The sequence below is a fragment of the Hyla sarda genome, chromosome 6, assembly GCF_029499605.1.
Source record: "Hyla sarda isolate aHylSar1 chromosome 6, aHylSar1.hap1, whole genome shotgun sequence".
NCBI classification, from domain to species: Eukaryota; Metazoa; Chordata; class Amphibia; order Anura; family Hylidae; genus Hyla; species Hyla sarda.
The window spans coordinates 22,456,365-22,479,776 of NC_079194.1; the positions used below are offsets into that span (position 1 = coordinate 22,456,365).

A 23,412-nucleotide genomic window follows, 5' to 3' on the forward strand; every position below is an offset into this window, starting at 1 on the left:
TACAGATCCTCCACCGCATACAGATCCTCCACCGCATACAGATCCTCCACCGCATACAGATCCTCCACCGCATACAGATCCTCCACCGCATACAGATCCTCCACCGCATACAGATCCTCCACAACATACAGATCTGTGAATAGACCATTAAACTTTCCACCAACAAAAACGGAAAAGTAGCGCTTTCAGACGACGTCAGCTTATAGTAAACATGTCCATTGCCTCGTGAAGACCAAATCAGTCAACAGCGAAGCAATTTCCTATAGCGGAGCGCAGGATGGAGACGTAATTCATCCGCATAATTGATTTTTGTTACTTTCGCAACAATTCTATTCTTCTATTGTCAGCCATTGAAGTGCGGCGGCTTTTATGTCCTGTTCATGTACAGAACAGCTGATGCCGGGATATACAATGCTTTATAATAGGCGCGGCGCCTCATGTTCCATTCACACTCGCTGACATACAAGGTGACATAAAAAGACGGTGTGAATCCTTTTATATTTCAGACGCTGACTGATTCCTGCCATCAGCACCGCAGGAGAGAATACAGGAGCCATGATGACTATGGACTGAGGTGACCTGCTGATAGAAGACACGTGTCTCTCCGTAACGGGGGGACGAATTTCTGCCGCAGTTATAAACATCAAGAGCTTATTTATGAGGCTTTATAGGGCCCGTGTTCTCTTATGCTTTTTTTTTTTTAATTAACAAAAACGAACACTCAGCTTGGATGTGAATTGTTTTGTATAACTAGGATCGGTTTTCAAAGAGGATTTCCGAACAAAGCACAAACTTTCCTATATTTCTTTGCCTAACTTTGCTTGTGATTAGAGTTGCCACCTGGCCGGTATTTCACCGGCACAGCCAGTATTTTGGCCACCCTGACGGTATTTTTATATTAAAAATATTGGCAATGCAATGGCCGGTATTTATCCAACCAATCCTCCAACTCCCGGAATGTTGCACCATATACTATACTAGTGTTTCCCAACCAGAGAGCCTCCAGCTGTTGCAAAACTACAACTCCCAGCATGCCCGGACAGCCAACGGCACGCCCCCTCCCATAGACTTGCATTGAGGGGGCGGGGCGTGATGTCATGAGGGGACTATGACATCACAAGCTCCCGGCGTCGGCTCCAGCGTTCGGAACACTTTGTTCCAAACGCTGAGCAGCGGAGTACCCCTTTAACTATTTTATTTTGGAAAAAATAAAGGGTCAAATTTGTTTATTTTCGGGATGCAACTGGTTTTCTCTTGCCCCCCTTTCCCTTCTTTTTTTGGCAATAGTATTTTGAGGGTAAAGATTTTGCCCTCCAGTGATAGCTCTATGCGCCCACACTCTCCCTTCTCTATTGATATAAATATTAGCGCCACTTTCACAACCCTGATCGTCATCTCAGTTTTGTATATGGTAGACATGATCCCCTGAGTATACATACACGTTGGTTTTTCGTGGCGCACATCATTCAGTTCAGCAGAGTGGTTATTTTTAGGATCAGTATGTATACTCTCTTGAAGATGGTCTGCTGCCAGCTGCACACTTGGCTATGCTCCAGTCAGACCCCGCCGTATTTCACAGCGCCACATGTCACGGGCTGCAGCCCCAAATATTTATACAAGTGTCTGAGCACAGGCAGGGTCACCGTGACTCCCCCTGGGAGACTCAACATCCGCACAATGTGGCAGGAGCAGCTCTGCTGGGATAAAACATCTGGGCCTCGCTGGGGTAGATCACCATGGGAAGCTGAGTCCGCGACATTCACTACGTGCTGCGAGAGGGCTCCGAAGCCTGAGGGCTCGATGTTCAGACATGGGGATACGTCTATTATATATTGACTGAAAACCACCTGGAAAACGAGACGCTAATTTATCTGCATTCGCAACTGATTGAACTTTGTGTTCTTGTTACACGCTTCAGAAAATCTACGTAGGCCGATTCAAGAGAGTAGAACATTGAAAAAGTTGTATTCCAAACAATATTTTAAAATATTATAGTTTATGCACTGGCCACAGCTGAACACACAATAGGTTGACATTTCCAGATCATATTCAGCTTTCCCGTGTAGACCGGGGCAGGGCAGCAGAGTCATCTCATGATTATTATCAGGGAATCTTTGAAAAAGAAAGAATTTTTTTTTTTTTATTCTAACAAAAAATCCTAAAAAGTTGTAGTTTATACTCTGGCCACAGGGGAACACACGATAGGTTGACATTTCCTATTTTCTGTAGATCATTTTTTTTTAGCTTTTCTGTGTAGGTCAGGGCAGGGCAGTAGAGCCATCTCATGATTGCAATCAGGAAATTGTATGACAAATTGCAGCTTTCTTGTACTGCTGGAGGCCTAGATATTTGGTGCATTAGGTAAGTGCGAAGAATTGATGGCATTTCATACACTGACCAATTTTGCCGAGCGAGGGGATAGACACGAGAGCAAACTTCACATAATTGAAGGAAAGATGAATGGGAAAATTTACCGAGACAAATCTGCTGCCATCGTCCAGAATGATGCCGATGAAATGAAGGGGGGCATTTCAGCAAGACAATAATGCCAAAAACACATTTTCATTTAGGAATGGCTACTAGTAGGGTTGCCACCTGGCCGGTATTTTATCAGCATAACCGGTATTTTGGCCGCCCTGCCGGTATTTTTATATTAAAAATACCGGCAATGCAATGTCCAGTATTTATCCAACCAATCCTCCAACTCCACCATAACCTATACCAGTGTTTCCCAACCAGAGTGCCTTAAGCTGTTGCAAAACTACCAATCCCAGCATGCCCGGACAGCAATTGGCTGTCCGGGCATGCTGGGAGTGATAGTTTTGCAACAGCTGGAGGCACTCCTGGTTGGGAAACACTGACCTATACTATTAAAGGGGTTATCCAGGAAAAAACTTTTTTTTTAAATATCAACTGGCTCCAGAAAGTTAAACAGATTTGTAAATTACTTCTATTAAAAAAAAAAAAAATCTTAATCCTTTCAGTACATATGAGCTTCTGAAGTTGAGTTGTTTATTTCTGTCTAAGTGCTCTCTGATGACACGTGTCTCGGGAACCACCCAGTTTAGAAGAAAATCCCCATGGCAAACCTCTTCTAAACTGGGCGGTTCCCGAGACACGTGTCATCAGAGAGCACTTAGACAGAAAAGAACAACAACTTCAGAAGCTCATAAGTACTGAAAGGATTAAGATTTTTTTAATAGAAGTAATTTACAAATCTGTTTAACTTTCTGGAGCCAGTTGATATTTAAAAAAAAAAAAGTTTTTTCCTGGATAACCCCTTTAATAGTATAGGTCAGTGTTTCCCAACCAGGAGTGCCTCCAGCTGTTGCTAACTGCAACTCCCAAATTTAATACAAAAAAGCAATCAAAAAGTCCCATCAAAACAATAATGGTCCAGTTTAAAAATTAAAATTGGGGTGCAAAAAATGACCCCTCATACAGCCCCGTATAAGGAGAAATAAAAAGTTATAGGGGTCAGAATAGGAAAAAATTATCCCCCCCCTCCCCCCCGCATATGTGTATTATGCTAATTAGCATGGCCAGAATTTTTCTTTGCAAGAAAGGTGGATTATATTATTGTTATTCATGAATCCTCTGTTCTATGACGTTAGAATTTGCCGGTTTTGCTGGATTTTTTCTTCGGAACTGAGAAACAATTTCACAGCATGGAGAACAAGCCAAGTCGTACAGACTTTACCCGTACATGGAGCGACCTGACATGCCAAACAGAACAAATCTCAGCAATATTAAAACACAGAAACAACTAAAGATTAAAGGGGTATTCCGCTGCCCCAGCGTTCGGAGCATTTTGTTCCGAACGCTTGGAGCACGCGGCGCAGGGTGTGATGTCAAGGCCACGCCCCCTCAATGTAAGTCTTTGGGAGGGGGCGTGGCATCCGCCACGCCCCCTCCCATAGACATGCATTGAGGGTGCCTGGCTGTGATGTCTTGAAGGGGTGTGGCCGTGATGTCACGACCTCCGCCGCCCCTAACCAGCATTCTAAATGAACCCTGTACAGAGATCGTGGGTGTCCCCCCCGTGATCAGACATCTTATCCCCTTCCCTTTGGATAGGGAATAAGATGTCTAAGGGCGGAGAACCCCTTTAAGTATAGTAAATCAAGAAAATCTGCTGTCGTCACATTAAAGGGGTACTCCGGTGAAAAACTTTTTTTTTTTTTTCTTAAATCAACTGGTGCCAGAAAGTTAAACAGATTTTTTAAATTACTTCTGTTAAAAAATCTTAATCCTTCCAGTACTTATTATTTACGGCTCTTAAAAAGAAAAAAAGAAAATAAAGGAACATCTGTCTACGGACAAAGCGTGCTGCATAGCGGCCATTGTATCTTTACCATAATAATGGCTCTGCACTGATCTGATGAGGTGGCTGCAACGTGATAAGTAATAGTTATATGAAATAAGGGTAAAAAGTTAAAGGGGTACTCCGGTGGAAAACTTTTTTTTTTTTTTTTAAATCAACTGGTGCCAGAAAGTTAAACAGATTTGTAAATGACTTCCATTAAAAAATCTTAATCCTTCCAGTACTTATTAGCTGCCGAATACTTCAGAGGAAATTCTTTTCTTTTTGGAACACAGAGCTCTCTGCTGACAGCACGAGCACAGTGCTCTCTGCTGACATCTCTGTCCATTTTAGGAACTGTCCAGAACAGCATATGTTTGCTATGGGCAATTTCTCCTACTCTGGACAGTTCTTAAAATGGACAGAGATGTCAGCAGAGAGCACTGTGCTCGTGATTCAGCAGAGAGCTCTGTGTTCCCAAAAATTTTTTTTCCACCGGAGTACCCCTTTAAGCCGCCCCACATGAAGGCGACATAGTACGGGGCCAGTACTACTTTTCAATAATCCCGAATGGCCCAAAATGTTGTTCAGTTTGGTCAATATGAACAGACAGGAGTCATCCCTGTAGGTCTTTGATAGAGTTTTTCTTCCGCCATTTGGACCATCCGGAAAATGGACCTATCCCCGTACTATACTGTTTTTTCTTTATAGGGAAGCCTAGTCTAATGATGAAGTTAAAGGGGTACTCCGGTGAAAAACATTTTTGTTTTAAATCAACTGGTGCAAGAAAGTTAAACAGATTTGTAAATTACTTCTATTAAAAAATCATAATCCTTCCAGGACTTATTAGCTGCTGAATACTACAGAGGAAATTATTTTCTTTTTGGAACACAGAGCTCTCTGCTGACATCATGACCACAGTGCTCTCTGCTGACATCTCTGTCCATTTTAAGAATTGTCCAGAGTAGGAGAAAATCCCCATAGAAAACATATGCTGCTCTGGTCAGTTCCTAAAATGGACAGAGATGTCAGCAGAGAGCACTGTGCTCGTGATGATAGCAGAGAGCACTGTGTTCCAAAAAGAAAAGAATTTCCTCTGTAGTATTCAGCAGCTAATAAGTACTGAAAGGATTAAGATTTTTTTAATAGACATAATTTACAAATCTGTTTAACTTTCTGGCACCAGTTGATTTAAAAAAAATATATATATACGGTATATATATATATATATATAAAAGTTTTCCACCGGAGTACCCCTTTTGTTTTAAATCAACTGGTGCAAGAAAGTTATACAGATTTGTAAATTATTTCTATTTAAAAATCTTAATTCTTTTCAGTACATATCAGCTGCTGTATGCTCCAGAGGAAGTTGTGTAGTTCTTTCCAGTCTGACTACAGTGCTCTCTGCTGACACCTCTGTCTGGAGCAGGAGAGGTTTTCTATGGGGATTTGTTCCTGCTCTGGACAGTTCCTGACATGGACAGAGGTGTCAGCAGAGAGCACTGTGGTCAGACTGGAAAGAACTACACAACTTCCCCTGGAGCACACAGCAGCTGATAAGTACTGGAAGGATTAAGATTTTTAAATTGAAGTAATTTACAAATCTGTATAACTTTCCGGCACGACCATTCCCTTCCATGTGGATGGTGGATAATTTGCACATTGGTAAAATAATAAACGTAGACACATAGAGCGTTGATACAGATTGAGCTGGATATACGTGGCGCACACATCACGCTGCAGCGCACATATACATATCATTCATTTCATCATTATACGTCTTTACAACAGGATTTCACTTTTTTTTTTCTGACCTTTGAAGCTTTTCCATAGAAACCAGCACAGCGCGCAGTAATGTTCCGGCTGCGCTCCGCTCCCTCACTGCTGTGCACCAGGCCTGAATTGAGTGTCGAATAAGTGCTGTTAACTTGTTCATTGCCAAGGAAATTTTTATCCAGAATTATAAATGCAAGAGACTTATTTATGGGCCATGTTAAAAAAAAAAAAAAAAAAAACATTTTTATGAATCACAAAACCTGTGCAGAAATTGACCTGCGGTGCGGGTTTCATTGAGGATTTTCCCGATTTACTTCATCAGGGTAGTCAAATAAAAAAATTGTGCGGAAATGTATTTCCCTCTATTCATTCATGTGGTACGCCAAAAATGTCTGTTTCTTTTTTTAACTCTACGTTTCCGCAGATTTTCCATCTTTTGGGGTCTTTTCAGGTGATTTTTCACTTTTAACAGACTAAATAAATGAACACCACTGAAGTTTTGTAACGTGTATAAACAAATTCGTTGATATAAAGGACAATGAAACATAAAAAATCACTCTGAAGCTCCAGCCGGCTATAGCAGAGCAGGAGAGGTTTACTATGGGGATTTTCTCCTGTTCTGGACAGTTACTGATATGAACAGAGGTGTCAGCAGAGAGCACTGTGGTCAGACTGGAAAGAACTACACAACTTCCTCTGGAACATACAGCAGCTGATAAGTACTGGAAGGTTTAAAGGAGTACTCCAGCGCAAAATAACTTATCCCTTATCCAAAGGATAGGGGATGTTATAGATCGCAGGAGGTCCGAGCACTGGGGCCCGGGCCCCCCGGAATCTCCTGGACGGGGCCGCGGCAGTCTGCAGGAAGTGAAGTTTCGTCCCCAGCAGAAAGCCGCGGCAGACACTTCCCCTCCATGTATCTCTATAGGGTACATGGAGGAGGCGTGTCAGCCACCGCGTCATGCGGGGAAGAAACGCCCCCTTTCCAGAACCCTGCTCGGCCCCATCTAGGAGATCCTTCGGATTGGGGATAAGTTAAATTGCACTACAGATCTCCTTTAAAGGGGTACTCCGGTGAAAACCTTTTTTCTTTTAAATCAACTGGTGGCAGAAAGTTAAACATATTTGTAAATGACTTCTATTAAAAAAATCTTAATCCTTCCTGTACTTATTAGCTGCTGAATACTACAGAGGAAATTTTGACATCACGAGCACAGTTCTCTCTGTTGACGTTATTATAATAATGCTTTATTTATTGTTGTCCTTAGTGGGATTTGAACCCAAGTTCCCAGGACTGCAAGGCAGCAGTGCTAACCACTGAGCCACCATGCTGCCCTTAGCATACATCTGCTATGCATGGTTGCTAAAATGGACAGAGATGTCAGCAGAGAGCACTGTGCTCGGAAGCCCTAAAAAGTTACAATATGGTGTGTTTTTTTTTTCAATTTCACCCCACAAATATATTTATATTTTTTTTGCCGTAAATTTTGTTATTAAATGATTGAAGTCATCACAAAGTACAACTGGTGGTGCAAAAAACAAGACCTTATATGGGTCTGTAGGTGCAAAATTAAAAGCGTTATGATTTTTAAAAGGGGAGGAGATAAAAATGAAAGTGCACAAATTAAAATTGACCTGGCCCTTAAAGGGGTACTCCTGGGGAATTATTATTATTATTATTATTTTTAATCAACTGGTGCCAGCAAGTTAAACAGATTTGTAAATCACTTCTATTAAAAAATAAAAAATCGCTTTATACTAAAGAGAAATCCAAAAAAGAAATGCATTTCCTCTGATGTCACGACCACAGTGCTCTCTGCTGTCCATTTTAGGAACTGTCCAGTGCAGCATATATTTGCTATGGGGATTTTCTCCTTCTCTGGACAGTTCCTAAAATGGACAACAGAGGTCAGCAGAGAGCACTGTGGTCATGACATCAGAGGAAATGCATTTCTTTTTTGGATTTATCTTTAGTATAAAGCCCCTAAAAAGTACTGGAAGGATTAAGATTTTTTAATAGAAGTGATTTACAAATCTGTTTAACTTTCTGGCACCAGTTGAGTTAAAAAAAAAAAAGTTTTCCACAGGAGTACATCTTTAAGGTCAAAATGGGCTTCGTCTTTAAGGGGTTAAAAAACTGAATCCTTCCAGTACTTATCAGCTGCTGTATTCTCCGAAAGAAGTTGTGTAGTTCTTTTCAGTCTGACCACAGTGCTCTCTGCTGACACTTCTGTCCGTCCAGAGCAGGAGAGGTTTGCTATGGGGATTTGTTCCTACTCTGGACTGTTCATAACATGGACAGAGGTGTCAGCAGAGAGCACTGTAGTCAGACTGGAAAGATCTACACAACTTCCACTGGAGCATACAGCAGCTGATAAGTACTGGAAGGATTAAGATTTTTATATAGAAATAATTTACAAATCTGTTTAACTTTCTGGCACCGGTTGATTAAAAAAAAAAACATAATTTCTCTCTGGAGTGCCCCTTTAACCTGTTCAGGACAAAGGGCGTATGCATACGCCCTGCATCCCGAGTCCATAAGGTCCCTGTCGCTATTCCGGTCCCTGTCGCTAGCCGGTTGGGGACCGGATCGGGATGCCTTCTGAAATCATTCAGCAGGCACCGCGGCACATCGCCCAGGGGGGTCCTGAGACCCCCCCATGTCGGCGTTCGGAGAAAATCGCATGTCAATTCAGACATGCGATTTTCTCCAATTCCGGGCTGATCGGGTCTCTGGTGACCCAATCACCCAGAAAATAGGGCTGATCGGAGTTTTCAGCGACAGCCCCGATCAGCCTAAGGGATAGGAGTGAGGTCACAGAGCTGCGATCTCCTCCTATCCCCTGCCATTAGCAGAACGGAGTTCTGACCAATGGCAGTGCAGGGCAGCGGGTTCTGCCCGCCCCTGGATGTTGAGGGGATCGTGGGAAGAAGATGGAGGCCGTACCTGCAGGAGAAGATGCCTGGGGACCCAGAAACTTCGCTGGAGACTGCTGGATCCTGGCTCAGATAGGGAATCGTCGGGGGGGGGGGGATAGTTTGGAGACCACTGTTACAGTGGTGCCCAAACAGTAGCCATCCATATGTTGCCAAACTACAACTCTCAGTATGCCTTGACTGCCCAGGCATGCTGGGAGTTGTAGTTCTGTAACATCTGTCCCTTCAGATTTAGCAATTTTCATGAATTTTTGAAAATTGCTGCTCTACTTTGAAGCCCTCTAATTTTTTCAAAAAAGCTAAAATATGTCCATTTTATGATGCCGACATAAAGTAGACATATTGTATTTGTGAAGAAAAATAAAATGTATTTGGAATATCCATTTTCCTTACAAGTAGAGAGCTTCAAAGTTAGAAAAATGCAAAATTTTCTAAATTTTTATGACATTTTGGGATTTTTCACCAAAAAAGGATGCAAGTAGCGCCGAAAATTTACCACCAAAATAAAGTAGAATATGTCACGAAAAAACAATCTCAGAATCACAATATTCGGTAAAAGCGTTTTCGCGTTATTAATTCATAAAGCGATGGTGGTCAGAATTGCGAAAAAGGGCTCAGTCCTTAAGGTGAAAAAGGGCTGCGTCCTTAAGGGGTTAAGTGGATGGTTTCGATAGCATAAAACTTTCATTTTCGGAGACTTCCAGTATTTTCAATACGATGAGACGCAGATCATGAGCCGGGTCGACCTTTGCCTCAGCATCTGTTCATGTAGCCAGGAAACGCTACTTTATTATCCCGACTATCAATGGATCTTTTATGACCTCTCATTACTCTTCATCTTGACTCCGGGGAGACAATAAAGCCAGTAGGTTACTTTACTGCTCACCACAAGCGATCAGAAGGATCAGGTATTATCTCCTAAAATTACACAACACGTCTAGGGTCCAATCCAAAAAAACACTTACACAGAGTTTGTCTGTTTTCCCTGAGTTTGGCTGGGATTTGTGTGTTCTATTCTTATTTAAAAAAAAAAAAAAAAAAGTTAAAGGGTACCTCCGTGGAAAACTTTTTCTTTTTTTTAAATCAACTGGTGCCAGAAATTTAAACAGATTTGTAAATTACTTCTATAAAAAAATCTTAATCCTTCCAGTACTTTTTTAGGGGCTTTATACTACAGAGGAAATGCTTTTCTTTTGGATATCTCTGATGTCACGACCACAGTGCTCTCTGCTGACCTCTGCTGTCCATTTTAGGAACTGTCCAGAGCAGCATATGTTTTCTAAGGGGATTTTTCTCAGTAGAGAGCACTATGGTCATGACATCAGAGAAATCCAAAAACAAAAGCATTTCTTCTGTAGTATATAGCCCCTATAAAGTACTGGAAGGATTAAGATTTTTTAATAGAAGTACCGTATTTATCAGCGTATAACATGCACTTTTTTGGCTAAAATTTTTTGCCTAAAGTCTACCTGCGTGTTATACGCCGATAAGCCGCTGCAGTTCAATGATTTAAAGCGGGCGCTTTAAATCAATGAACTGCAGCGGCTTTGCAGGTGCAGAGACAGCCAGCGCTGCCGGCTTCTCTGCCCCTGCCTGTCCTGGGGTCTAGAGCCCTGCTGCCGGCCCTTCTCTCCCCCTGGCTAACGGCGCCGCTGCCCGTTCTCTCCCCCTGACTATCGATGACGGCGCCCCATTGTCGGCGCCGATAGCCAGGGGGAGAGAAGCGGCGCCGGCAATGGGGCAGCGGCACCGACAGACAGGGGGAGAGAAGGGGCAGCGGCACCCATTGCCAGCGCCGCTGCCCCGTTGCCTCCCCCATCCCGGGTTGTATAATTACCTGTTGCCGGGGTCGGGTCCGCACTGCTTCAGGCCTCTGGTGTGCGTCCCCTGCGTCGTTGCTATGCGCTGCGAGACGCAATGACGTCACTCGTCATTGCGCCGCGCCGTGCAGTGCATAGCAACGACGCAGGGGACGCACACCAGAGGCCTGAAGCAGTGCGGACCCGACCCCGGCAACAGGTAATTATGCAACCGGGGATGGGGGGAGGCAACGGGGCAGCGGCGCTGGCAATGGGTGCCGCTGCCCCTTCTCTCCCCCTGTCTGTCGGTGCCGCTGCCCCTTCTCTCCCCCTGTCTGTCGGTGCCGCTGCCCCATTGCCGGCGCCGCTTCTCTCCCCCTGGCTATCGGCGCCGACAATGGGGCGCCGTCATCGATAGTCAGGGGGAGAGAACGGGCAGCGGCGCCGTTAGCCAGGGGGAGAGAAGGGCCGGCAGCAGGGCTCTAGACCCCAGGAAAGGCAGGGGCAGAGAAGCGGGCAGCGACGGCCTCTCTCCCCCTGCCTTTCCTGGGGGTGTATCGGGGTATACGCACGCACACACGCACCCTCATTTTACCATGGATATTTGGGTAAAAAACTTTTTTTACCCAAATATCCTTGGTAAAATGAGGGTGCGTGTCATAGGCCGGCGAGTGGTATACCCCGATAAATACGGTAATTTACAAATCTGTTTAACTTTCTGGCACCAGTTGATTTAAAAAAATAATAATAATATTCCATGGGAGTACCCCTTTAATATATGAATTGGTCCTATTGCGGAATATGTTTATTACTACATTTATCTTATTATATTGGTTATTATTTCTTAAAGGGAAACTCCAGTGAAATTTTGTTTTTTAAATCAACTGGTGCCAGAAAGTTAAACAGATTTGTAAATATTTGTAATATATAAAAATCTTAACCCTTCCAGTACTTAGCTGCTGTATGCCCCACAGGAAGTTCTTTTCGAATTTATTTTCTGTCTGACCACAGTGCTCTCTGCTGACACCTCTGTCCATTTCAGGAACTCTCCAGAGCAGGATAGGTTTGCTATGGGGATTTTCTCCTGCTCTGGACAGTTCCTAAAATGGACAGAGGTGTCAGCAGAGAGCACTGTGGTCAGACAGAATAGAACTACACAACTTCCTGTGGAGCATACAGCAGCTGATAAGTACTGGAAGGATTAGGAGTTTTAAATAGAAGTCATTTACAAATCTGTTTATCTTTCTGGCACCAGTTTATTTTAGAAAAATAAATAAAAACGTTTTCCACTGGAGTACCCCTTTAAAGTAAATTTCTGTAGTCTATAACAGTTCTTATTGGTTCTCAATGAGGAGATCCAGCTTTGTTGGGAGTATTACAGGCAATGTACTATGGGACAAAGTATGCAAATTAGTTCTCCGCCAGGAGGGGAAAAAAACTGCCTCTCTATTGCCACCTACTTGCAACTTGGAGTATTACAGGCAACTACCCTGTAAGTCGTTGTTTCCCAACATTTGCCTTTTTCAACTATTTGGGGGAAATATGGATATTAGAGATGAGCGAACTTACAGTAAATTCGATTCGTCATGAACTTCTCGGCTCGGCAGTTGATCACTTATCCTGCGTAAATTAGTTCAGCCTTCAGGTGCTCCGGTGGGCTGGAAAAGGTGGATACAGTCATAAGAAAGAGTCTCCTAGGACTGTATCCACCTTTTCCAGCCCATGGGAGCACCTGAAAGCTGAACTAATTTAAGCAGGAAAAGTCATCAACTGCCGAGCCGAGAAGTTCGTGACGAATCGAATTTACTGTAAGTTCGCTCATCTCTAATGGATATGTCCATGTACAGTAAGCAGTGTTTCCCAACCGGGGTGCCTCCAGCTGTTGCAAAATTACAACTCCCAGCATGCCCGGACAGCCAACGGCTGTCCGGGCATGCTGGGAGTTGTAGTTTTGCAACAGCTGGAGGCACCCCAGTTGGGAAACCCTAGTGTAAGTGCATTGTCTATGAATATTAGTGTGATGTCACATGGTGTTGGCCCCACCAGAGACTTACTGTTATATTAATTATGTTCACATTCTATTGCCAAATAATATATTTTTCTAAATGAATTACTGTATATTACTGTTATATGTATTTATGTTTTTCTGTGTTACTGTACCCTTAAGAGTGAGCAGTGAAACCCATGTGACCCTGCCTGCCAATGGGAACCCCCTAAAGTCTCCCCTATATAGTGTAGTGGAGGGCGGAGTTGCCTCAGTCTAGTTTAGTCTGCGCCACAGTGTGGTTCAGGTGTGCTTGCCTGTTGTGTGCTCTGAGGAGAGGCCTAGCTCAAATCTACTCTCTCTGGTCATACTGCAAGGATTACTCGCCCGGTAGAAGTTCATGCCCCTGCTGGAGAAGGAGAGCTTCAGTACCTTGACAGGGCCCTACATACCAGAATTCATCTACCCCTCTCACAAGTCATTATTAATCTGTTTGGTGAAAGCACCACAAGGCTCAACAAGGCAACAGGGCTCTCAAGGGGTTACGCTGCACTTACTCACCTTAACCCAGTTGTATGTGTGATACCATCTGCACCCAGCTCAGTAAAGACAGTTATCCGTAACCTGACGCCGGTGTGTTCATTTACACCCTGTGTCTGGCCCAGGAGAAGCTGTCTCCAACCTCGGAGCGTGTATAGGATAACGGTGCCCTGGCGTCACGAAGTGATCATGTATTTCCACTAACATCCCCGTGTAGGGTTGCCGCCTTTCTTGCAAAATAAAAAATAAAAAAAAATACCGGCCATGCTAATTTGCATACCTAATTATATATGCGTGACATCACAGGATACACATATGCAGGGAAAATTTTGTCCTATTCTGCCCCTATGACAATTTTTATTCTCCTTATACGGGGCTGTATGAAGGCTCATTATGTTGCGCCCTGATCTGCAGTTAAAGGGGTACTCCGGTGAAAACCTTTTTTCTTTTAAATCAACTGGTGGCAGAAAGTTAAACATATTTTTAAATTACTTCTATTAAAAAATCTTAATCCTTCCAGTACTTATTAGCTGCTGAATGCTACAGAGGAAATTCCTTTCTTTTTGGAACACTGATGACATCACGAGCACAGTGCTCTCTGCTGACATCTCTGTCCATTTTAGCAACCATGCATAGCAGATGCATGCTAAGGGCAGCATGGTGGCTCAGTGGTTAGCACTACTTGGGTTCAAATCCCACTAAGGACAACAATAAATGAAGTGCTATTATTATTATAATAACATCAGCAGAGAGCACTGTGCTCGCGATGTCATTAGAGAGCATTCCAAAAAGAAAAGAATTTCCTCTGTAGTATTCAGCAGCTAATAAGCACAGGAAGGATTAAGATTTTTTAATAGAAGTAATTTACAAATATGTTTAACTTTCTGCCACCAGTTGATTTAAAAGAAAAAAGGTTTTCACCGGAGTACCCCTTTAACAGTACCATTTCTTTATGTGACTTTTTGATCACTTTTATTTAGTAAATTCGAGAGTTGCAGTTGGGTACTAACTACAACTCCCAGCATGCCCTGATACAGCCTGTGGCTCAGCAGCTGCCCCAAACGAAAACTACAACTCCCAGCACGTTGGACTATATAGTAGTATATAGTATAGGTCAGTGTTTTCCAACCAGGGGTGCCTACAGCTGTTGCAAAACTACAACTCCCAGCATGCCCGGACAGCCGTTGGCTGTCCGGGCATGCTAGGAGTTGTAGTTTTGCAACAGCTGAAGGCACTCTGGTTGGGAATTACTGGTAATGGTTATGGTGCAACATTCCAGGAATTGGACGATTGGTTGGATAAATACCGGCCATTGCATTGCCGGTATTTTTTAATATAAAAATACCGACAGGGTGGCTAAAATACCTCTCTCCAGAACAGGGCCCTAGCTGTCCCCGCTGCAGGAATAGATACGTCGTCATGTTCTCCATGTATTGTCTATGGAAGTGCTGACGATACCCAAGCATGATCAGACACTTATCCCCTATCCTTTAAAGGGGTACTCCACTCCCCAGCATTGGGAACATTTAGTTCTGAACTCTGGGTAGGCTCGTAACAACACGCCCCGCCCCCTCAATGCAAGTCATCCATAGGTTTGCACTGAGGGGGCGGGTCGTGACGACACGAGGGGCGGGGCGTGACGTCACAAGGGGACGTTGCGACCCCCGAAGCCCGCACCCAGCATTCGGAACGAAATGTTCCCAACGCTGGGGAGTGGAGTACCCCTTTAAGACTGTAAATAGTAGAGCCTTGCATAGTCAATGTTATCCCGGCGATGTGGAGACATGTTCTCTCCGCGAACGATAGGGAATGGCGTGGCCTGATAGATGTGAGATGTTGGTCTGAAGCCATCTCCTACTTGAACACTTGTTTATAAAGCCTAAGAGCCTGTTATCTGCCTGACAAGGAACGCTGACAGGCTCCAGTCTTGCGGCCATATTTGTTCTGGTTTTAATCTCATTTGGCCGATGCGATTTGCGGTATTACCCCAGCTGTTTGGCAGACGCGACTCGGCTATATTTCATATGTCTGTGTGTAACAGAGAGTCAGGAAGCCGAAAAACAAATCTGCTTGTTACAAGTGGCTCCGCGGGCAGGCATGCTGGCCACGGGCGCACTTCTACCCCGCCGCCCCCGTGCTGTCTCCGGCACGGGCGGCTCTGCTATCTCCTTACCGGGCTCTGGCTGCAGCCTCCCAGCCGGTGGACACTCTTCCCACTGTGTTCCCGGCTCCATTGCACTCTCTCAATGCCTGCACGCATCCCCGGTTCCTAGGGCGCACGCGCGTTGGAGATATAAAGGGCCGGCGCACCAATAATTGGGCGCTGAGCCTATAAGTAATTCTCACATCCTCTTGACCCCTGCCGGATCTTTGTTGCCTAAGAGAAAGGGTTTTCCTGTGTCTTGCCTCGACTTGTATCTGACCCTTGTTACGTATTCTGACCTTACTCCTGTGCCGCCTATCTCTGACCTTTGTTACGTACTCTGACCTTGCTCCTGTGCCGCCTGCCTCTGACCTTTGCTACGTAGTCTGACCTTGCTCCTGTACCGCCTATCTCTGACCTTTGTTACGTACTCTGACCTTGCTCCTGTGCCGCCTATCTCTGACCTTTGTTACGTACTCTGACCTTGCTCCTGTGCCGCCTATCTCTGACCTTTGTTACGTACTCTGACCTTGCTCCTGTGCCGCCTATCTCTGATCTTTATTACGTACTCTGACCTTGCTCCTGTGCCGTCTGCCTCTGACCTTTGCTACGTACTCTGACCTTGCTCCTGTGCCGCCTATCTCTGACCTTTGTTACTTACTCTGACCTTGCTCCTGTGCCGCCTGCCTCTGACCTTTGCTACGTACTCTGACCTTGCTCCTGTGCCACCTGCCTTCTGACCTTCTTGCTACGTGCCCAGACTTTGTTTCTTTGCCGCCAGCCCTGATCTCCTGCCAGCCCTGACTATGTTTGTGCCTCTACCTTCCTGTGCCATGTTATTCCTCGGCTGCCTGAGGGGACGGGTTGTACCAGGGGTAGCGACATGGGTGCCGTCTGCCGCAGCAAGTCCATCAGCAAGTCCTGCAGCGGGCTCTGGTGAAAACCAGCGGCACCTTAGACCCCGCTCCCTGATACGGCCCGCGTCATCTTCCACACAGGTCGGTGGATCTTCCTTACCACAGCCATTACACTGCTTCCCTATGGTCATGTCTTTTAGTCGATATACTGATATGGTGCCAACTCTCTATATGCCTGGTTGTTTCGACAAGTTAATTTGCATCAATAAAAATTTGTTAAATCGAAACTTTAATTTTTGCCATAAGATCCCCAAAACAAACTTTCTACAGTAACCCCTTATATAACAACAGAGCTAATTTAATCCAAAATACAGCACCACCCCTGTCCTCAGGATGTGTTGGGTATTACAGCTCGGCTCTATTCACTTTACTGAAACTGAACTGCAATACCACACACAACCTGAAGACAGGGGTGGAGTGGTTTTTATTTTTAGAAGAAATCAGATTAGTTTTTCTAATCCTGGATAAACCCTTTTAATGACACAGTCGTAAGGGTTTTGTTTTTTAACTCCTCGTCTCTTAGAATATTTTTTCCATCCACAGACCCATATGAGGTCTTCTTTTTGAGCGACCAATTGTACATTGTAATGACACTTTTCATTTTAGCATAAAATGTACAGCGATGGAAAATATAAACATTTTTGGTGCTGATGGGGTGGGGGGGGGGGTTGAAAAACACACAATTTTGAACTATTGGTGGTTTTGTTTTTACACAGTGCACTTTAGGGTAAAAATAATAGAGATGAGCGAACTTACAGTAAATTCGGCAGTTGCTGACTTTTCCTGCATAAATTAATTCAGCTTTCCGGTGCTCCTGTGGGCTGGAAAAGGTGGATACAGTCCTAGGAGACTCTTTCCTAGGAATGTATCCACCTTTTCCAGCCCACCGGAGCACCGGAAAGCTGAACTAATTTATGCAGGATAAGTCATCAACTGCCGAGCTGAGAAGTTCGTGACGAATCGATTTTACTGTAAGTTCGCTCATCTCTAAAAAATAACATGTTTTCTTTATTCTGAGTCTCAATACGATTAAAACGATATCAATGTTTATATACTTTTTTATTATTGTGCTGCTTTTACAAAATCTGTATGTTTTTAAAGGGGTACTCCGGTTGAAAACTATTTTATTTTATTTTTTCATCAACTGGTGCCAGAAAGTTATACAGATTTGTAAATGACTTCTATTAAAAAAAACTTATCAGCTGCTGTATGCTCCAGAGGAAGTTGTGTAGTTCTTTCCAATCTGAACACAGTGCTCTCTGCTGACACCTCTGTCCATGCCAGGAACTGTCCAGAGCAGGAGAGGTTTACTATATGGGGATTTGCTTATACTCTGGACAGTTCCTGACACGAACAGAGGTGTCAGCAGAGAGCACTGTGGTCCTCTGGAGCATACAGCAGCTGATAAGTACGGGAAGGATTACGATTTTTAAATAGAAGAAATTTACAAATCTGTTTAACTTTCTGGCACCAGTTAATTTAAAGAAGAAAAAAAAATAGTTTCCCACCGGAGTACCCCTTTAAAAATTCTTCTCTTCTGAGCCCTGCAACACTGTATTTTTTACTTTCACTTTTTATTCAGTTTTTTTTTTTTCTGGGATGTAATGTGACCAAAAACTAGCAAATTTGGTATTGTTTTACATATACACCGTTCACCGCACAGGATCAATAATGTCATATTTTAATAGTTTGGACAATTCCGCACACAGTGATACCAAATATTTTTATTTATTTAATTTTCGGGTTTTTTTTCCCACTTGATAATGATTTCAACATTTATTTTGAGACAGGCTTATATATATTTTGACTTCTTAAACTTCATTTATTTATTTCTTTTTTTACACTTTTTAACTCCCCCATAGGAGATTATCCGTGTAAACATTAGATAGCATAGCACTGATCAGTGATATTGGCACTCTGCCTGAAGAGTAATGTGACTGTGTGAAGTCTAATAGTGCGAATAGTTACCGCAAAACCTTCAACTGCAAAAAAAAAGCTTGGAATCAGGACTGTTTAAAAACTCTTAAAGGGCATTTCCAGGTAAAACTAAGGATATTTGTGGTGTCCCGGTACCGTACCTTGTACCGTACCTTGTGTGCTAAGTCCCCAAAGTCAGAGTTCCTGCGTACCGGTAGGATCCTCCTAGTGGGATAACCACTTGTCACCTCTTCCTTCTTTAATTTTATATGTTTGGTGTGTATAATATGTATATTACCGTATTTTTCGCCCTATAGGACGCACCGGCGTATAAGACGCACCCAATTTATAGGTGCAAAATCTAAAATAATAAAGATTTTGAACCCAACAGTGATCTTCAACCTGAGGACCTCCGGATGTTGCAAAACTACAACTCCCAGCATGCCCGGACAGCCGTTGGCTGTCCGGGCATGCTGGGAGTTGTAGTTTTGCAACATCTGGAGGTCTGCAGATTGAAGACCACTGCAGGAGGAGGTAATACTCACGTGTCCCCGCCGCTCCGGACCCGTCACCGCTGCCCTGGATGTCGCTCCATCGCTGTCGCCGCGTCCCCGTCGCTCCGGAACGTCTCTGCTGCCGGCCGGGTATCCTCGCTCTCCGTCGCCACCATCACGTCGTTACGCACGCCGACGCGCGTACGCGACGACGTGATGACGAGGAAGGAGAGCGCCGGCCATACAGGGGATCCCTGAACGGAGAAGACACCGAGGAGGCAGGTAAGGTCCCCCCCGGTGTCCTGTAAGCACTAACCCGGCTATTCAGTCGCGCTGTTCGGGACCGCCGCGGGGGAAATGGCGGCGGTCCCGAACAGCCCGACTGAACAGCCGGGTTAGTGTCACTTTCCCTTCAGATGCGACGGTCAGCTTTGATCGCCGTGTCTGAAAGGTTAATACAGGGCATCACCGCGATCGGTGATGTCCTGTATTGGCCGCGGGTCCCGACCGTTGATGGCCGCAGGGACCGCCGCGATAGGGGTGTATTCGCCATATAAGACGCACCGACTTTTTCCCCCCAGTTTTGGGGAAGAAAAAGTGCGTCTTATATGGTAATTTATAGATATGTATAGTACTTCCAGGACCTTAGGTCACATGACTATTAAGCCTACTGTTAGGTTAAGCTTAAGGACCTTCCAGGTCACGTGAGTGGGTCACATGATGTATCACAATGCTTTGTGAAGGGACTGACAGTTGGTGGAACCAATAAGCTATGAGCCTGCCCCTTGCCATATAAGGGCGCTGTTACCCAATTATCTCTGGTCTTCCCCACTCCTCGCTCTCTTGGGTTCCGGACTAACAGAGAGAGGAGTTCCGTGTATACCTTCATGACAAATCTAGGCCTGGAGCCTGTTAACTTCAGCCGAATACAAAACCGTGAGTTTAACTAAACTCAATCCTAAATTGACTACTGAACCTAAACTAAACCCTAAATTCAGTGGAACAGCATAAAGCAAGGCTCAGAGCTTATATTCCCTATAAGGTCCCATCCAACTGTGAGGTACTTAAGTGCGGTCCTATGTAAAGATTGTTACTACTGTTAACTAGTGTTGAGCGGCATAGGCGATATTTGAATTTGCGATATTTCGCGAATATATGGACAAATATTCGTCATATATTCGCTAAATTCGCATATTCGTAATATTCGCGTTTTATTTTCGCATATGCGAAAATTAGCATATACAAATTTTCGCATATGCGAAATTTTGCACGCCAGTCTCACACAGTAGTATTAGAGCCTTTACACCACACAAGCTGGAAGCAGAGAGGGGTGATCACTGTGATGTGTACTGTAAAAAAAAACAAAAAAAAAACGAATATTCGTAATCACGAATACATAGTGCTATATTTGCAAATATTCGCGAATTCGCGAATATGCGATATACGCAAATAAAATCCGAATTGCGAATATTCGCGAGCAACACTACTGTTAACTTGCATAAAAGTTGCAGTAAAGTTATCTCCAGTTTACTAAACCTCCGGTTGTGGACAATCCTTTATTCCTCCCTATCGTTCCTGGGACGTGTGGCGGTAGGATATATATATATATACAGAGGAAGAACCCGCACCCTGGCGTCACGACAGTTAAGGGTTAATCCAACACCCTTTCATCACTGCACAGCTACACCCTACCTACCCTACATCCCCACAAGCTCACCACATATTTAATATCAGTGGAGGTCCAACTCCTGGCACCCCCAATGGTCAGCTGTTTGCCAGAGCGGGGTTTTTGGCATACTTAGTAAAAAAAAGAGTTTAAATCAGACAGCTCCATACATTATGTAGTGGCCGTTCTGGGTTACTGCAACCAAGCTTCCATTTACCTCATTTAATTTTCCATTTTTAGATATTTGATTAGTGGGATTCCACCTACAGAGACCTCCAACCAAGAACTGATGTGCCCAATCTCTCTATTATGATAATTGGGGGCTATAGATATATCTGGAGGTACCGCAGTTTGGAGACCACTGCCTTTGTCTACAACTTCTTAATGGGGTACTCCGGAGGAAAGAAAATGTTTTCAAATCAACTGCTGCCAGAAAGTTCTACAGATTTGTAAATTACTTATATTTCAAAATCTTAATCCTTCCAGTACTTATCAGCTGCTGTATGCTCCAAAGGAAGTTGTGTAGTTCTTTTCTCTGCTGCCACCTCTGTCGATGACAGGAACTGTCCAGAGAAGGATCAAATCCCCATAGCAAACCTCTTCTGCTCTGAACAGTTCCTGACACCGACAGAGGTGTCAGCAGAGAGCACTGCGGTCAGACTGGAAAGAACTACACAACTTGCTCTATATAACTCCCTGGCACCAGTTGATTTGAAAATATGTTTTTTTCTGTAATATGACACGCAGCACTATACTAAGCCTGAGCTGGTTGTTGTGGAGACCCCATGCACCCCCAACAGTGCTCTGCCGAAAAACAGATGCAGCACAGGAGCGAGGACACTCATGAAACTTGGAAGACAAGCCGTGTAAGCAGAACCTTAGTCCTCCAAAATCTTCTTACCCATTTTGTGCCATACGTCGTAATTCTGCAGTGACTTACCTTAACCTGAGTAATGCAATAGGGACATGATGTCTGCAAATCAACCTTAAAGGGGTACTCTGGTGGAAAATGTTTTTTTTTTTTTTTTTTTGCCAGAAAGTTAAACAGATTTGTAAATTAAAAATTCTTAATCCTTCCAGTACTTATTAGAGGCTGCATACTACAGAGGAAATTCTTTTCTTTTTGGATTTCTTTTCTGTCACAACCACAGTGCTCTCTGCTGACACCTCTGTCCATTTTAGGAACTGTCCAGAGCAGCATATGTTTGCTAAGGGGATTTTCTCTTTTCTCTGTTCTGGACAGTTCCTGACATGGACAGAGGTGTCAGCAGAGAGCACTGTGGTTGTGACAGAAAAGAAATCCAAAAAGAAAATAATTTCCTCTGTAGTATACAGCCGCTAATAAGTACTAAAAGGATTAAGAGTTTTTAATAGAAGTAATTTACAAATCTGTTTTCCACCGGAGTACCCCTTTAGCCCCTTAAGGACCCATGATGTACCGGTAAGTCATGAGTCCGCTCCCTTTCTATAACGTGGGGTCACGCGCTATTTACCCTTTAGACGCGGCGTTCAAAGTTGAACACGTCTAAAATGAAAGTAAAACATTGCCGGTTAGCTCAGGGGTCTGTTCGGGATCCCGAATAGCTGAGACACAGCAGGAGGGTCCCTACCTGCCTCCTGGTGTCTGATCACCGAATCACTGCTCAGTGCCTGAGATCCAGGCATGAGCAGTCAAGCGGCAGAATCATCGATCACTGGTTTCCTATGAGAAACCACTGATCAATGTAAAAGATCAGTGTGTGCAGTGTTATAGGTCCCTATGGGATAATAATGATCAGTATAAGAGATCAGTGTGTGCAGTGTTATAGGTCCCTATGGGAGCTATAACACTGCAAAAAAAAAGTTAAAAAAAAAAAGTTTATAAAGATCATTTAACCCCTTCCCTAATAAAAGTTTGAATCACCCCCCTTTTCCCATTTAAAAAAAAAATGTGTAAATAAAAATAAACATTTGTGGTATCGCCACGTGCAGAAATGTCCGAATCATAAAAATATATCATTAATTAAACTGCTTGGTCAATGGCGTACGTGCAAAAAAAATTCCAAAGTCCAAAAAAGTTTATTTTTGGTCACTTTTTATATCATGAAAAAATGAATAGAAAGTGATCAATAAGTCCGATCAATACAAAAATGGCACCGCTAAAAACTTCAGATCACGGCACAAAATATTAGCCCTCATACCGCCCCATACGCAGAAAAATAAAAAAGTTATAGGGGTCAGAAGATGACAATTTTCAACGTATAAATTTTCCTGCATGTAGTTATGATTTTTTTCCAGAAGTCCGACAATATCCAACCTATATAAGTAGGGTATCATTTTAACCGTATGGACCTACAGAATAAAGATAAGGTGTTATTTTTACCAAAAATGTACTGCGTGGAAACGGAAGCCCCCAAAAGTTACAAAATGCCATTTTTATTAGGGGAGGAATCAGGACACAATACCGAGCGCTCAGGGGTAACCGGCAGTTTCACACAATGTCACGTGCTTCTTCCGGCCTCCAGGCCGGAAGAAGCACGTGACATTGTGTGAAGTCGGGACATTGTGTGCAGCTTGTTTTGTCTATTTTTGGGATTATTGAGACTGGAAGTTGTATTGGCGCTGTTCTGATGCAGAAGTCATAGGTAGTGGTCAAGCTGTGGGAATATACAGATATACGGAGAAGCTCAAAGACAAAATAATTTACCTCTCTTGGAGCATCGGTTTGGATGAATTCTTCATAGATTTTCTTAGCCTTTGCTGCCATCTTGTTTGGGGACTTGATCTTTTTGTATTCCTCACAAGCCATCCAAAATTCAATGTTCTCCTCGCTGAATTCCATCTTCAGAAAGTTCTGGAAGGCAGTAAGGCCATCTGAACAGAGGGTAGAAAACAGATTGAAGGTCACAACATGTGAAAAGTCAGACCCAATGCGAAGACTACACTGGTCTCCGAGT

General features: G+C 43.8%; 1 protein-coding gene across 4 annotated transcripts in view; it reads right to left on the bottom strand.

Moving 5' to 3' along the window:
- The window catches only part of RGS5 (regulator of G protein signaling 5), a 164,420-nt gene that overhangs the window by 9,693 nt on the left and 131,315 nt on the right, over nucleotides 1-23,412 (bottom strand). For all 4 annotated transcript variants that reach the window (XM_056523299.1, XM_056523298.1, XM_056523297.1 and 1 more), the window contains one exon: nucleotides 23,163-23,329. In XM_056523299.1, the coding sequence (XP_056379274.1) occupies nucleotides 23,163-23,297 (135 nt within the window). In that variant the 5' untranslated portion in view covers nucleotides 23,298-23,329. The remainder of the gene's footprint in view (nucleotides 1-23,162; nucleotides 23,330-23,412) is intronic.